The 14,319-nt window shown below is 46.8% G+C and overlaps 2 protein-coding genes and 1 long non-coding RNA gene across 7 annotated transcripts in view; 1 reads left to right on the top strand and 2 right to left on the bottom strand.

The window, feature by feature from the left end:
- Positions 1-367, bottom strand: part of Plcg1 (phospholipase C, gamma 1) — a 31,221-nt gene extending 30,854 nt beyond the window's left edge. For both annotated transcript variants that reach the window (XR_015682116.1, XM_087649790.1), the window contains exon 1: positions 313-367. The gene's annotated coding sequence lies outside the window, so the exon portion shown is untranslated. The remainder of the gene's footprint in view (positions 1-312) is intronic.
- LOC102551164 (uncharacterized) lies at positions 63-10,254 on the top strand. Of its 2 annotated transcripts, none has more exons than XR_015684772.1 (5): positions 63-552; positions 1,206-1,371; positions 1,689-1,781; positions 4,636-4,849; positions 8,159-10,254. It is a non-coding gene; the product is annotated as an uncharacterized LOC102551164 (long non-coding RNA). The 2 variants fall into 2 exon arrangements; XR_015684771.1 differs by having other exon boundaries at positions 63-754.
- Positions 8,896-14,319, bottom strand: part of Top1 (DNA topoisomerase I) — an 82,639-nt gene continuing 77,215 nt past the window's right edge. For all 3 annotated transcript variants that reach the window (XM_087654305.1, NM_022615.2, XM_087654306.1), the window contains 3 exon segments: positions 12,856-12,950; positions 12,445-12,594; positions 8,896-10,211 (listed from right to left, as the gene is read on the bottom strand). In XM_087654305.1, the coding sequence (XP_087510431.1) occupies positions 10,109-10,211; positions 12,445-12,594; positions 12,856-12,950 (348 nt within the window). In that variant the 3' untranslated portion in view covers positions 8,896-10,108.

The raw sequence follows: 14,319 nt of genomic DNA, 5'->3' as shown, positions 1-14,319 counted from the left end.
TCAGCGCGCCGGGAACAAAGGCGCTCCAAGGGACGACCCCCGCCCACCGCCGCGCCTGCGCCCCGCGACCCGGGGCAGGCCGCAGAAGGCGGACTTAACACACCTCGGTCCTGCCGAGCTTTCCCCGCGCAGGCCTGACACAACGCGGGGTACAACCGCCCGTCACGCACGCAACCCCGCCCACAGGCTGCGGCCCGTCAGTCAGCTGCGCGCACGGGCCTCCGGCCCGCACCGGCCCCACTGCAGCGTGCGCGCCTCCCAGGGAGTGGAGGGTGCCGCGCGACCCCCGACCCTCCCGCCGAACCGGGTTACCTGGGCAGGCTGCCTGGCGGAGGGAGCCGCGCCAGGCTGGCCGCCTCACACCCGCGGTGGCGGCGGGGGCGGGCCCTCCGCGCACCCTCTCCGGGGAGGGGCGCACCCGTGGATTGGCTAGCGGGCAGTGAGTGACAGCACGCCGCCACGCCCCCTCCCCACAGACGTCTTTTGCGAGGGCTGAGCAGACCGATCCTAGATTGGCCTTCGAGGGTGTCTTCTCGGGAAGAGGCCCTGCAGGTGTGGGCAGGCACCTCAGACCCTCGGACGCGGGCCCGGTGGCCTTCGAGGCCTCTCGCGTGGACCGCTGCCCTCCTCACGCTTCGTCCTCGCCCTACCTGCATGCTGATAGTCTCCGAAGCTCTGGTTTTATCTTAGCCTTGTTTTCTTCTGGACTCAGTGCTGGGCCAGTTGCCTGGTGGCTTCACCTCTGCGCAGACAGGTGACGCCAATCCTGGGTCTCCCCTGACCTCCCGACCCAGGCATCTCACTATCTGCGCCACAGCCTTCCCATCCTCATCACATGGCTCCTTCCAGCAGCTACACCTTCTCTATATGGCAGCGAACCCCTGAGTTTAGAAGGCCCCACGCCTTGCCAGGAACCTTTGTTCTTTTCTGCCTCACTCCTAGATAATCCACTGAGGTTCTTCCCTCCTCGAGCCTTTGGGGCTCTCTCTAGTCTACCAACGATCCTGAAGCCCCATCTTCTCTCTGTACACTATCCTCTTAGGTCTTGCCTGCATCTGCTTCAGAATTTACCAATAAAATGAAATTCAATCCTTTCAGTTAAGTACGTGAATTCCCACTGTGCTTCAAATCAGCACAGCTTCGTCGTTCCCCTTCCTCTCCCGCATCATCTCTCGCCACTGACTTTCCCTCAATTCTCCACACAGGACACCTGTCTGTGACTGCTGAATAACTTAAAATCAATCTTGCAAAAGCCGTTCCTCTGAACAGTACGGGCAAACCTGAGGGCATCCCTTGATCCTGCTGTCTGACCAGTGATGAGCAGTTGGGCAGCTATCATGCAACTCTGGATAGCTTAACTGCATTTCAGAGGTGAGAAGTCCCACACAGCAGCCAGCGTGCAGAAAAGCTTCCTTGGGATTCCTGAGACCAGCATTTGTGAATGTATGAGTTCAGACAACGCACCCAGCTGGGCCACCTTCCGCTTTGCCAGGCTAAAATGGTGACAGGTGTGCTGTTTCCCTTGAGGGTGGTCCTCAAAGTCAGAATTCAGTATACTATTGAACTCTGTCCTAAGGGGGAAGTTGAGATAGACTGACTGCCACCTAGTGACAGTCCTCTAATGTAGGAGGGAACTGGAATTGACCTTGGCTTGCACAACTCATGATCATAATTACCTTCTAATTAAGGTTCAGAGCCCGACGACTTGAAGTGAGCTACATAATAAGTGGGGACCTGAATCCGTGTGTTTCTGTTCCACAGGAGAGCCCACTGTGTGAGAGGTAAGTCCTGGTGGTCATTCACTAGCTGGCCAATTAGTGTAGGTAAGAGGTGGTGTGTCTGTATCTGTAGGGCTTCAAGAGAGGTCAAATGATGTAAAGAGGTGGACATAGGCATTTTGAAGGGTGGGCCGGAGGAAAGTACTTTTCAAGCAAGAATAGTAGCACATATAAAGGTCCTGGGCTTTTACTCATTGGGGGTGGGGTAGGGGGATGACCAGCCAGGATGATCAGAGAGGGCAGATGGGGCTGAACAGGCTTCCCTGCCTGCCTGGTCTTGCCGGTTCTCTCAGGAGGCACCCTCTTAAAATGTTGTAATCATCGTTGAGCTTTCTGTGCCAGCCAACTCCAGCAGCCTAGAGGCTGCAGTGTGCTCTAAAGATCTATTTTCTGGAAGCTTCCAGCCCAAACCTTTTTTGCTTCTGTGTCTGTAAAAGACCCCCACCCCCACCCCCCGCCAGCTCCATGAATGTCTTCCAACAGCAATTTGTTTGCCAAGGCCGTAATTGGGGAACAGGGCCTCATTCCCTCATGTCAACTTCCCAGGCCTTAGGTGTCTCCTCCACCAAAGGAAGTTTGGGAAAAGTAGGGCACACACAGGGTGTAGCCAGCATGGGCTTCCCCCAGCTCAGCAGATATAAGGATGCGTGGGTGTCACCGATAATGTCTACACAAGCACTCGCCTGTGACATCACCCAGCCCAGCCCAGCTTGGGACTTACTTCAGGAAACACTCGTGGTTCGGCGTCCTTAGCTTATACCTAGCCCATGCCTGGAGTCGAGGAGAGACTGCCCAATGCCCCCTCCGGCCTGTGGGCTTGATCTCGAAGACGTTATGTTTAATAACCACTTAGAGCAGTGGTAAGCATGTTGTAGACACAATAGAGCTTCTTAATTTACAGCTACCTCATGGGCCCTAGAGATTGAATCCAGCCATCGGGTTTAGCAGCAGCTTGACCCAAGGAACTATCTCACTGTCTCTGTTTTCTGTTTGTTCATGTTTGTCAAAGCTGGCTAGCCCAGGCTAGTCCTTTTTTTTTTTTTAATTTATTTTATGTGAGCACCCTGTAACTGTCTTCAGACACACCAGAAGAGGGCATCAGATCCTGTTATAGATGACTGTGAGCCACCATGTGGTTGCTGGGAATTGAACTCAGGACCTCGGGACCTCTGGAAGAGCAGTCAGTGCTCTTAACCACTGAGCCATCTCTCCAGCCCCCAGGCTAGTCTTGAATTCAGTGATTCTCCTGGCTCAGCCACTCAGCCTTGCTGGGTTTACAGATGTGAGCGTCCATGCCTCCCGGCTAGGTTGGAATTTGTTTTAGGATGCTGCCACTGATAGGTTAGTGGGTAGCAGGCTTTTCAGGGAGCAGCCATAAGGTCAGCACTGTGGAGGAAGCAGGAAGGAAATAGGAGTGGGACAGCCTCTGCCAACTTCCAGGGAGCCGTGTTGTTCAGTACTATCCTGGAATGGATGTCCATTGTTCTACAAAAAGTCCGGCCTCAGCCTCACGGCTCTTCATGATCTTGGGGACTGGCAGCTGGATTTCTATTTGCACTTCTTCCAGAAGTGACCACAAGTCTTTCATTGAATGGGAAATAGGCACGCTGCTATATGTTCACGGCATTTTCCTTTGGGTATGGTCTTGCTTGTATAACCCAGGCTGGCCCTAAACTTGAGGCCTCCCCAGCCTCCCAAGAGTTGAGACATCCGGTGGGCAGCACCACACCAAGCTCTTTAAGAAAAGCAGAGGGCGGGGTTGGGGATTTAGCTCATTGGTAGAGCACTTGCCTAGCAAGCGCAAAGCCCTGGGTTCGGTCCCCAGCTCCGAAAAAAAGAAGAAGAAAAAAAAAAAAAAGCAGAGGGCACTCAAACACAAACAAACGAAGCCACTGTGCTGTTGAAGTGGGAGATGTGATTATAAGAGCAATCCTGATGTGGTTGAAATGGCGATCGAGCTGCTGCGATTGAGAGGCAAATATGGCTGAGTTTTACAGTAAAGTATTAGCTCTCAGTGTTTGGGGACTAGTTCTTTGGAAAGGGGGTAAAATTTTCCTGGAAGTATAAGAAACGATTCTCACATGGCTATGTGTTTAATTAAAATAACGGAGGGTAGTCTCAGCAGGCTAGTACCAAGTGCTAACATATTTTTAATTTGTTCTTTATAACGACTGACCTTGACTGTTGAAGTGATTTAAAAGCATAGTGATGCACCGCTCACAGAGGAAGACAAAGCCATAGACTTAAAGAGTCTGGTTAATCCATCCATCAAGCTGTGTTCCATCCCTTATTTTCTCCAGTGTTAGCTGTGCATACAGCAAGCGCGTTCTAAGTGCAGCATACCTCAGTGAACCTGCACTCTAGGCCCTCGTCCTTTGCCCAGCAAACCCATTATGGCTCCACTCCTTCTGACACCATAACGTCCTGGCCCCTTCCTTAAGTAGGTCCCATTCTCAGTCCCTTATAGGAACTGTAGGTTTTTTTTTTTTACTCGAGTTAAAAATCATACCCGCCGGGTAGTGGTGGCACACACCTTTAATCCCAGCACTTGGGAGGCAGAGGCAGGCAGATCTTTATGAGTTCGAGGCCAGCCTGGTCTGCAGAGCAGGTTCCAGGATGGCCAAGGGGACACAGAGAAAATGTCTTGTAAAACAAGAACCACATAAATCACAACTGTCCCAACAACCTCTTCTGTCCACATCCCTGGCTGCCTCACTGCTGATTGTTCCCACTGGCTCTCTTCAGCCGGGAATGGCTGGCACAGTGGTTGTTTCACTGAGGTCAAGCATGTGGTACTGAAGACAGAGGGGAAACTGAGGCCAGAGTGGACTCATTTTTACTCTCCCTTTTGTTCCAGCACACATCCCTACTGTGCCTTCTAGAGGATCTGTTAGCAGGGCAGGAACACATAAAGCCTGTTCCAGAAGTGGCCACAGAAATGTCCACAGGCCGTGCTGTCTGACAAGGGCACAGGGAGCAAGAAGGCCCTGATCTAGATTCTTCCGTGGTTGTGGGGAGAGAACGAAGTGAGAGGTTCTGTGTGTTCATGAAATACAGCCTCCTCAAATGAGGTAAATATCCTTTCACAATAAGGTCACCCCAAGGTATTGTGGAGTGTTTCTGCAAAGGAAGTACAAAGGTTTAAGGATGAATGATTAAAATGCCAGGTATTTGTTTAGTGACACATGTATACTTTGAATAGCATTATTGGAAACCATTTCTTTATAAAGATTGGTGCCCTACTACATTCACAGTCCTATCAGTACACTTTGCAGGAATCTTTTTGAGTCTTTTTCACCATGAGAACCACATGGAGAACCATCCAATGTTATCAAAGCACATTGCCCTCACTGCTTCCGAAAGCCTAGTCTTACTGAAGAATAAGTTACACATAAGTTGTACCCACCTTTTTTAATTACTTGTGTGTGAGTGCTTTGCCTGTGTATGTACACACACCAGTTGTGGGCCTGGTGCACAGAGGTCAGGAGAGATTACGATCTCCTGGGACTTTTACTTGGTTGGCCATGAGGCACTGAGTGGGTGTTAGGTTCCCAACACCAGTCCTCTGTGAGAGTAACAAGTGCTCTTAACCACTGAAGCATCTCTCTAGCCCAAGGTGCACCCATCTCACATATGAAATTTGAGTTTGTAAAATACACTCTTGTAACTCCTACCCAGACAGTACATAGGGCAGATCTGCTGTCCCTGGGAATTTTAATCTAAGCAGAATTGCCGTAACGTGACAATAACATATCTTCCACAGACACATGCTAAGGCTGATAACCCCTGCATTGTTTTAAACATGACATAAAGGTTCTCAAATGTAAGTATATACAGGGCAGTAGGTACAGTGAGCCTCCACCCAACTTTGGGAGTTAGTTACGTTGGTGATGATTGTTTTATGGTGTTAGAGGTAGACCCCAGGGCCAAGGGCCCTACCTCTGTCCTATACCATTAGCCCCAGCTTCTGCAATGATAATCACTTGTTTTCCATAAATGGTTGGTTTTTTTTAATTTTTTTATTAACTTTTATTTATATGAGTACACTGTAGCTGTCTTCAAATACCAGAAGGAGGCACTGGATCTCATTACAGATGCTTGTGAGCCACCATGTGGTTGCTGGGAATTGAACTCAGGACCTCTGGAAGAGCAGCCAGTGCTCTTAACCACTTTGCCATCTCTCCATCCCCAATATTTGTTTCTCTTAAAGATTTTTTAAAAATATGTAAACAATGCCAACCAACCAGAGCTCCCAGGGACTAAACCACTACCCAAAGACTACACATGGACAGACCCAAGGCTCCAGCTGCATAGGTAGCAGAGCATGGCCTTGTTGGGCACCAATGAAAGGAAAAGCCCTTGGTCCTGTCAAGGCTGGACACCTCCCCACACCAGTGTAGGGGAATGTCAGGAGGGGGGCAAGAAGAGGGGGTGGATGGGAAGGGGAACACCCTTATAGAAAAGGGAAGAGGGAAGGGATAGGGCGCTTATGTCCGGGAAACCAGGAAAGGGAATAACATTTGAAATATAAAAAATAAAAAAAAAATCCAATAAAAGAAAAAATAAAACTTGTAAGTACAGCACAATTATTTAGCCTTAAAAAATCTGTATGGTAATTTCCAAAAGGCTGCCTACTTGGGGTTGTGGGGGAAGTTTGTTAAATCTCTTCTCCCTCCCTGTTTACTGATAAGCATCCAAAGCTAGCTTGACTGAGGTCATTCCAGGGGAATATGTTCTCCAAAAAGTGCTTTTTTGCTCAAAACAAGTTGAGAATGTCTTATTATAGGAGGGATTTGTAAGGGCTGAAATAAAAATCAGTTCTTTCCTAGAAGAAATGTTTAAAAATTTTAAGAAATTTTAGAAATTGGGAAAATGCCTCTCTGCTGCGTAAGTATTTAGGAAAGAATTTCGAAGTTGACAGATTACTAGTCAAGGGATTGGAAGAAAGGAACCAAAGGCCGAGACTACCTGGTTCAGTGGATGTGGTGCTTTCCACACACAGGAAACCCAGACCCCAACAGGCTTATTACAGGAAGTCCTGAGCTGTCCTCCAGAGGTTTCTGTGGCTGTCCTGCTGAAGCGTGTGGCTGCCAGTGCGTGCAGAGCTCGAGTGTGATTGGCATCAGCTAGGCTAAATGAGAACTGTGGCAGCTACAGACTTTACAGTAAAGGTGTCTTAGCAACAACCGGCCCGACAGAAACAGGAGCGAAATCAGAAAACATAAGAGCCAGAGAGGCATCTTTAGAAGGAGTGGTCATATGAGTCCTCTCACATAAAATGTCCATAAGACATGTTTGAGATCATTGGAGGACACATGGGAGTGATATTAGCTGCAAATGGGTGAAATTGAGCCATGATGATGGACAAACCTGTCAGTGGTTACTAAGAGTCACTTATCAAAAGGTTGGATTTATGGCATGTAAAGTAACAGCATTGAATTCCACCCAAAAAGAGCTTAAGCAGGATGGTGAGAGAAGACTGCATTTCTCTCCGTGTTACTTGGTAATTGGTGACCAGGGTTAGGATGCAGAGAGGGACTGAGGTAGACACTGGATGCTGTGGGTGACTCATGGTAGGTACCTGATTAACTAGAGGAAGAGAGGTGGTGGCTGGAAAGGCTGGGCGTTGTGAAGTGTCTATTTCTTTCTTTTCTTTTTTTTTTTTTTTTTCTTTTTCTTTTTTTCGGAGCTGGGGACCGAACCCAGGGCCTTGCGTTTGCTAGGCAAGTGCTCTACCACTGAGCTAAATCCCCAACCCCGAAGTGTCTATTTCTTAATCTGTCTGTTGTTAGGTCTCAGCTTTTGGAAGGGACAATGCACTTGCTGCACAGATAGCAAAACCATGCGGGGATTTGCAGCTTGGGTGCCACATAGAAGCACCCCCATTTGCCCAGAGAGAGGGATTTCTCAGATGCTGTCCTCCTGGCTTCTGCTCTTGAATATGGGCTGGAATTGAGTGTGCTCCAAGCGCAAGCATCTTTTAGAACTTTGTATACTTCTACCCACTCATCAGCTCCCTCGTAACCCGCTGCTGCCCCAATCTCTTCTCGGTCCCAGTCAGGATCAGCTGAGCGCCCTGCTCTGCCACAGCTCTCCTTAGAGGCCTGCCCCCACTGCCTGGAGTGTGTGCTATTTGCTGTGTTATCTTGGGCAGCACATACTTGCTCTTCACGCAGGCGGAGCTTACCAGAGGCGGGCACTGCTTCCTGCTTTATATCTGCCCAGTGTTGGTAACCTAGTTACTATCAGCTCCCAAAACTAAGGTGCACTTCTTACCAGACCTCATGTTTTAACATTCTTTCTGGCTAGCTCAACACTACAGAATTCATAATAATGTTCTTGGTTCCAAACAGTGATGGTTATACTGTCTTTATTCCCAGGAAGGAGGAAGTGTTGCCTGTCTCCACAGGCCAGTGAAGTTCAAGCTTCAAGGAAGCAAGCGTTTCCTGCCGTGGTCCCAGCACCTGAGACCATTAAGGAAGGTGGTTCTGAATAGAACGCGTATGCCAGCAAGCTCAGGTCTAGACCCTTCAGTCCGTGACCCATTTGGACCTTCCTTTTAGCCAGGAGCTCACCTTTTCATCTTGAATTTCAGACTTAGGATAACAGAAGGAACATTGGTAGGGATTATGGCTACTTTGGGGTACCCAGAGCTCTGGGTTGGCTACAGTTAACAGTTAACTCCTTCGACCAATCAATAGTCTTCCTTCCATCTGAGAGGCTTCTGAGATCTGGTACTCAGTACAGACTGGAGGCTTCACCACATAAGAAAGCTATCCTGTTTCTGTTCAGTACATGTGGAAAGCTCTCCACAATTGTTTCCCAAATAAACAGGCCGTCTTGTGCAAGCGCTACTGCCCACACTGGGCTTAGGCAGCTCTCGGAGGATAACTGTACATTTCCTGGCTTTCTGGGCCTATCTTTAGGGATGGAGCCTCTGCTACTCTTGATTCCACATCAGGACAGACGTACTTCCAGGTCAAGCCCCATACCATCTTCCCACTGGGAGGGACCAACCCTTGCTGACCTGAATGAACAGACCGTGCACTGCACTAAATCTCAGCCCCCGGCCTTTACTGTGGCCTGGGGCCTCATTCACAAAGAGGCAGACGCTATGTTTCCGTTAAGTTGTAGGAGTTTATTTTAAATAACCTACAGTTGATTAAAAGGGAATTCATGATAAAAATAGAAGATACTTGAGGAAAGATGTGGGAATGGACTCTGCACACACACTAAACTAACAATGCCTCTAAAACTAATGATTATAGCAAAAAAAAAGTCTTCACATTAAAATTTTCCTTTTTATGGTTTTTTCCATTTTTTACACAATTACAAAAGAAAAAAAAATAAAAGCCCTAAAATCTTGATTATTTTTTCCTTTTTGTTTTGTTTTTGTTTTTGTTTTCCTTGGACCAAATGCTCATTTTCCTCTAAATTTATTGACCTGTGGAAGTTTTTATACAATAAAATCTTTCAAATGAAAGACTGGGGTTTCCAAAGAAAAAGATGGATTTCTTAAAGGGTACAAAGAATGGTCAGAACAAAGGATGATGGGAAAATGGTTTCAGTCACTGATTATTTCATTATCCTTAGACTCACTCGCCCTTCATCCCTCCCCAACCCCAAGCTACACGATCTTTAAGATCAAGAAGAAGGCTTAAATATTTTAAAATAATTAAAACGAAATAAAAATTCACATTTAAAAAGGAACACTCAAGTCAGGAAATATTTTCCCATCATGCTTTTCTGTGAATAGGTGTCTGAACCAAAACACTGCCGATGATGCCACAACTGCTTCAAGTTTAATGAAAACTGATTCCCATGACGGTGGATGACAGCTGTAATAGGTGCGCTGGGTTTTTGTTTTGTTCTACTTAATTTTAAATTCCTGAAATTGGGGAGAGGAGGGATTTTAGGAATTCGTTTCTATTAAAATATAGAAGTTATTGCAAAACCCTAACTGTAAAAACGCACCAATATAATCAGACTTCGCATACAGTAGCTGAGAGAATCCAAACATTGCAGCAAAACTGAATTTGCCTGGCAGGATGCCAACAAATTCCCATCCACTTGCTCTCTTGAAAATAAAAACAAAATTCAAAACAAATCATACAGCTAGAATTTTGACATCTGAAATATTTTTAAATAAGTTGTCCATAGGACAACTGGCTCAGCTCTCCCTTATAATATCTCCAGGTCTATCTTTTTGCAAAGATGTTGGTTTGTTAAGACTTGTGGCCTCTCCCTCCGGTGTGAGGGCAAGTGAGGCTCAGTTTATCCATCTTCCCCAAACCACACTGTTCCTTTCACAGAACCCCTGCCGAGACTGGTCAAAACTCGTAGTCCTCATCAGTCATATCAATGGCCCAAGCAAACTTCTCTCTCTGGGTTTTGTTGTAAATCTTCTCGATTGGGACCCCCCATTTTTTGCACCTGCAAAAAAAAAAAATAAACAAATAAATATGGATACAACAAAGGAGATGAGTCTATCTCAATGACAACCCACAGCAGGGGTCGAGTTTTCTGGTGCGCCAAAATATTCAAAGGACTTTAGTATTTTATCATCTCATTTTTTTAATCAACAGAGATATCTAAAGTAGGTGTTACTTTGATATACAAACAGAAAAGGTAGAATTTGGTTAGGGATTTAGCTCAGTGGTAGAGCACTTGCCTAGGAAGCGCAAGGCCCCGGGTTCGGTCCCCAGCTCCGAAAAAAAAAAAAAAAAAAAAAGAACCAAAAAAAAAAAGAAAAGGTAGAATTTGAACAACCACCCTGCAGAGATGGTAAAAAGCAGTGTCCTCATGCCACTAGAAAGTGCAGCTGCAATTTCACACTACGCAGTTGTCTGAAGCCCACGTTGTTGCCTGCCTCCACACTGCTTCTCAACAGTTAGTCCAGGGAATGGTGAGATGCCTCTGTGGGTAGCCTGCTGTTGTTCAACTGGACACAGCTACAGTTATCACAGAAAGAGAATCTCAATCTAGAAAATGCCTCTATCAGATTGCCTGTGGTAGGTCAGTAGAGCATTTTGACTACCTGATGTGAGAAGTTCCAACCCAGCAAGCTCGTGAGCAGTAAGTATTCCTTTGTGCTGGTCAGTTTCGTGTCCTGCCTCCATGTCCCATCTTAAATGCCTACCCTGACTTGCCTCAGTGATGGAGTGTGACCAGAGTTGTAAGCTGAAACAAACACCCAAATTGCTTTTGGGTCATGGTATTTTATCACACCAATAGAAACCCTAACCAGAACAGCAAGCTTTGACACCAAGCTTGAAGACCAAAGTATGATCCTCAGGACCCACATGATGGAAGGAGAGAATCTACCAACTGTTGCCAAACTATCAGCAGAGCTCCTGGTGTCAGCACACACACACACACACACACACACACACACACACACACACACACACACACACACGAAAAAAGAAAGTTAACCCTTAGCAACACAAGCACAAAGCTAGGTCTCTGGTCTAGAATTCAACGACTCAAGCTAATGAAACATCTTCAGAAATGATTGACTTGTTTGGATGCTTTTTTGTGGAGCCAGGGGAAGCAAGCCTGGAGCGAGAGCAGGGTCAAGGTGTGTCCAAACCCTGGACGTCGCATCCCGAGATTGGGAAGATTCGATCACTCCTCTCCCCTTCCCCTGGCCTGCATGCTTATGTTCATATAGACTTTGCCTCACCAGAGGTGGTTATGGAGCTGGTAGCCAGATTAAACCTGGATTTCTTCCTCATGCAATGACGCATCCCTATCACCCTGGGCCAGGCCAATGATGTACACTCTCCTCGATAGATAGTCCCTACTCACCCACCAAAGGTTTAAATAACCTTTATTCTCCCCAATAAACCGAACCAGTTCTCTAGGTATGTAAGCTTCTATTCCTTGCGTCCAGCCTGATGATAGGACTAGCTACATGGAGAGGGAGAAGTGGAAATGGGGCAGCACTGTGCATATATGAAAGAGTAAGGGAGGGAGGGAGGGAGCTCTGTATTGCTCACCACACCTCACCTCTGTAAGCCCTTGATGCTGCAGGGATGGGTTGTCCTCTCTCCTCTCCAAATCCCCTTCCTGACCTAGAATGCTGCAAGGGCCTCCTCTCCACCTCTGCACTTGCCCCAGGACACTGGGAGGTGGGCCATCCCCTCTCTAATGCTGCGTGCCTGCATCAGGTCGAGGCCCTATCCTGGGGGAAATGGGTGCCTTTGTAGAATGGTCTCTCTACCTCTGTGTAGTTACATGGATCTATGGTCTTAATTCTTTGCTGCGCCTTGTGTTTTTTAGGAACTTGTTCTTGTCTTATTTATTCTTGAAACAGTCTTTTTATTTAAACAAGGCTGGCTTCAAACTTGCGTTGATCATCTTGCTTCTGCCTCCTAAGTGCTGGGCTATCGGCATACACTACCAAGTCCAGTTACCTTGTGATTAGAAGGAGGATACCAAATGTACTACTCCTCTGGCTTCTGTAGGTATGGGCTCCTAGACTAACGTGCCCGTGGACATGTAGGAGATTCCACTGTACCTGTAGCAACCAGAGCTGCAGGCTCTCTTGGAAGAAATGTGAACTTAGACATGGCAGCTTAGGGAGCTGGCAAGTCTCTGGCTACTCCCAGAGACTTTCTGCCTTTCCTTAATTAAGAGCAGGAGTTCACAGCCTAATGCTTACCAAGCCACTGTGATCCTAGGGTCCAGGTAATTGAGTTTGGAGGTCCCCAAGGCAATTTGTTTGTTCTCCTCTCGGTCTGTGGCTTGAACCTCCAGCTTCATCAGCTGCTCTTCTAATCTCTGTACAGCCTTCTTTTTTGACTCTACTACCCTGGAGGAATGACAGAATCACAGACATTAAGACTGACCTCTAGACAAGGACAGACAAGCATCCTCACAGTACTGCTTAAAGGAGTAAAATATCATGGAAAATTTCCCCGAGAAACCTTTGAAAGACAGCTGAGAATGGTGGCTTATCCTGGGAAGCCAAGGCTACATAAGGAGACAGAGTGAGCTGGGACACCCAGGCCTCTGAGTGACGATGCCAACTGCTCTCTCTTATCCAGCCCTTGGTACAGTATCAGATACATACTTCTTGGTCTTTGCATCCTTCATGACTTTGGCATCAGCCTTAGCGCTTTTCAGGTCCTTTCGAGCATCTGCTAGCTGATCTTTCTTGGCATCAATCTAGACAGAAGAACAGCAGTACAGTTAGGAATAAAATGAGCTGGAGAGGGAAAAAGGCTCCATCTTAGAACGTAAAACTGGAAGCTGTCAGTGTTTTCTATTACAAAAAGGCTTTATGAAAACAACAATGGGCAGTGACTGCAGAAAACAATCCAGCTGCTGTCTGCTGCTCATTTATGTTCTTCAGTGAACTTTAACAATATATGGTTCTATAAGAGTAACCTGGAAATCTGGTTGTAATCTTTCAGGAAAACATTCTAGCTTTAGAGAAGAGAGGAGGACCCAGATGACAGCTGTTTTCAAGTGAATCCTATGCCAGGTTTCTGTGTTCTTTGGTTGGTTGGTTGGTTGGTTGGTTGGTTGGTTGGTTGGTTGGTTGGTCGGTTTGAAAGAGACAGGGTCTCACTATGTAGCCTTGGCTGGACTAGAACTCATTCTGTAGACCAAGCTAGCCTTGAACCCACAGAGATCAGCCTGACCCAGACTCTAAACTGCTGGGATTATAGGTGTGGGGTCACCACTCTGAGCCTTTAGCACTCCTTCTGAGACTACCATAGAAGATACACTATCTACTAAGCAATCGCAGATCATTTCCCAGTCTGCCAAGTCTGAAAAAACTAAAGAGGGAGTCCCAGGAAATTAAAAACTGGTAAGTAGGCATCAGTTAGGAATTGCCTCAAGTTGGCTCACTATTTTACAAAAGTAGAGAAGTCTAAAGTGAGAAGAAACTTAGTCATCATTCGTAAGAGAGATGTAAAAAGCATCAATTCAAATTTTTCCTCCACAAAGAAAATCTTACGGAATCCATATCTACTACAAAGAGACAGAACACTTTCATCATCCTTCCCCGCTTGTTGAACCCTTGAAAACCTAACTCCTGCTTTAGGTGTTGCTTATAAACAACCATACGATGGCACTAGAGCAATGCTAGTGAGTTTGTGCTGCTGGATTCTAAAGAATCCCCTCCCTGTGATCACCCTGATGACCTAAGAGGCCAAGAGAATATCCCAGAGTAAATACATGTTGCCTTACACACACTGGGTTGTTGTTGACTGAGCCTAAAATTTGTTAGACAAACACCACACCCGTTGCCACCCTCTGCCCTGCCAGGGGAAAAAAACCCACATAAAATGCAGCCCAAGATTAGAAACAATTTGCCATTGTGAGAGAATCATTAAATGTTTACAGTTAGTGGCTTCCTTCCAATATCTAAGTTGCTTAAAAAGTTACTGGAACTGACTTTGCACACAAAAGCATTAGCACCACCACCAGGCAGATGCTTCTTAGGCTAGAAGTGCAGCAAACCCCAGTCTTAACCATTTCTGTGAATGCTAAACTGGCAAGCTATGTTAAATCCTCTCAAAGACTC

The sequence above is a fragment of the Rattus norvegicus genome, chromosome 3, assembly GCF_021556685.1.
Source record: "Rattus norvegicus strain SHRSP/BbbUtx chromosome 3, alternate assembly SHRSP_T2T, whole genome shotgun sequence".
In the NCBI taxonomy this organism is placed as follows: Eukaryota; Metazoa; Chordata; class Mammalia; order Rodentia; family Muridae; genus Rattus; species Rattus norvegicus.
This window is presented reverse-complemented; position numbering and strand designations above follow the sequence as displayed.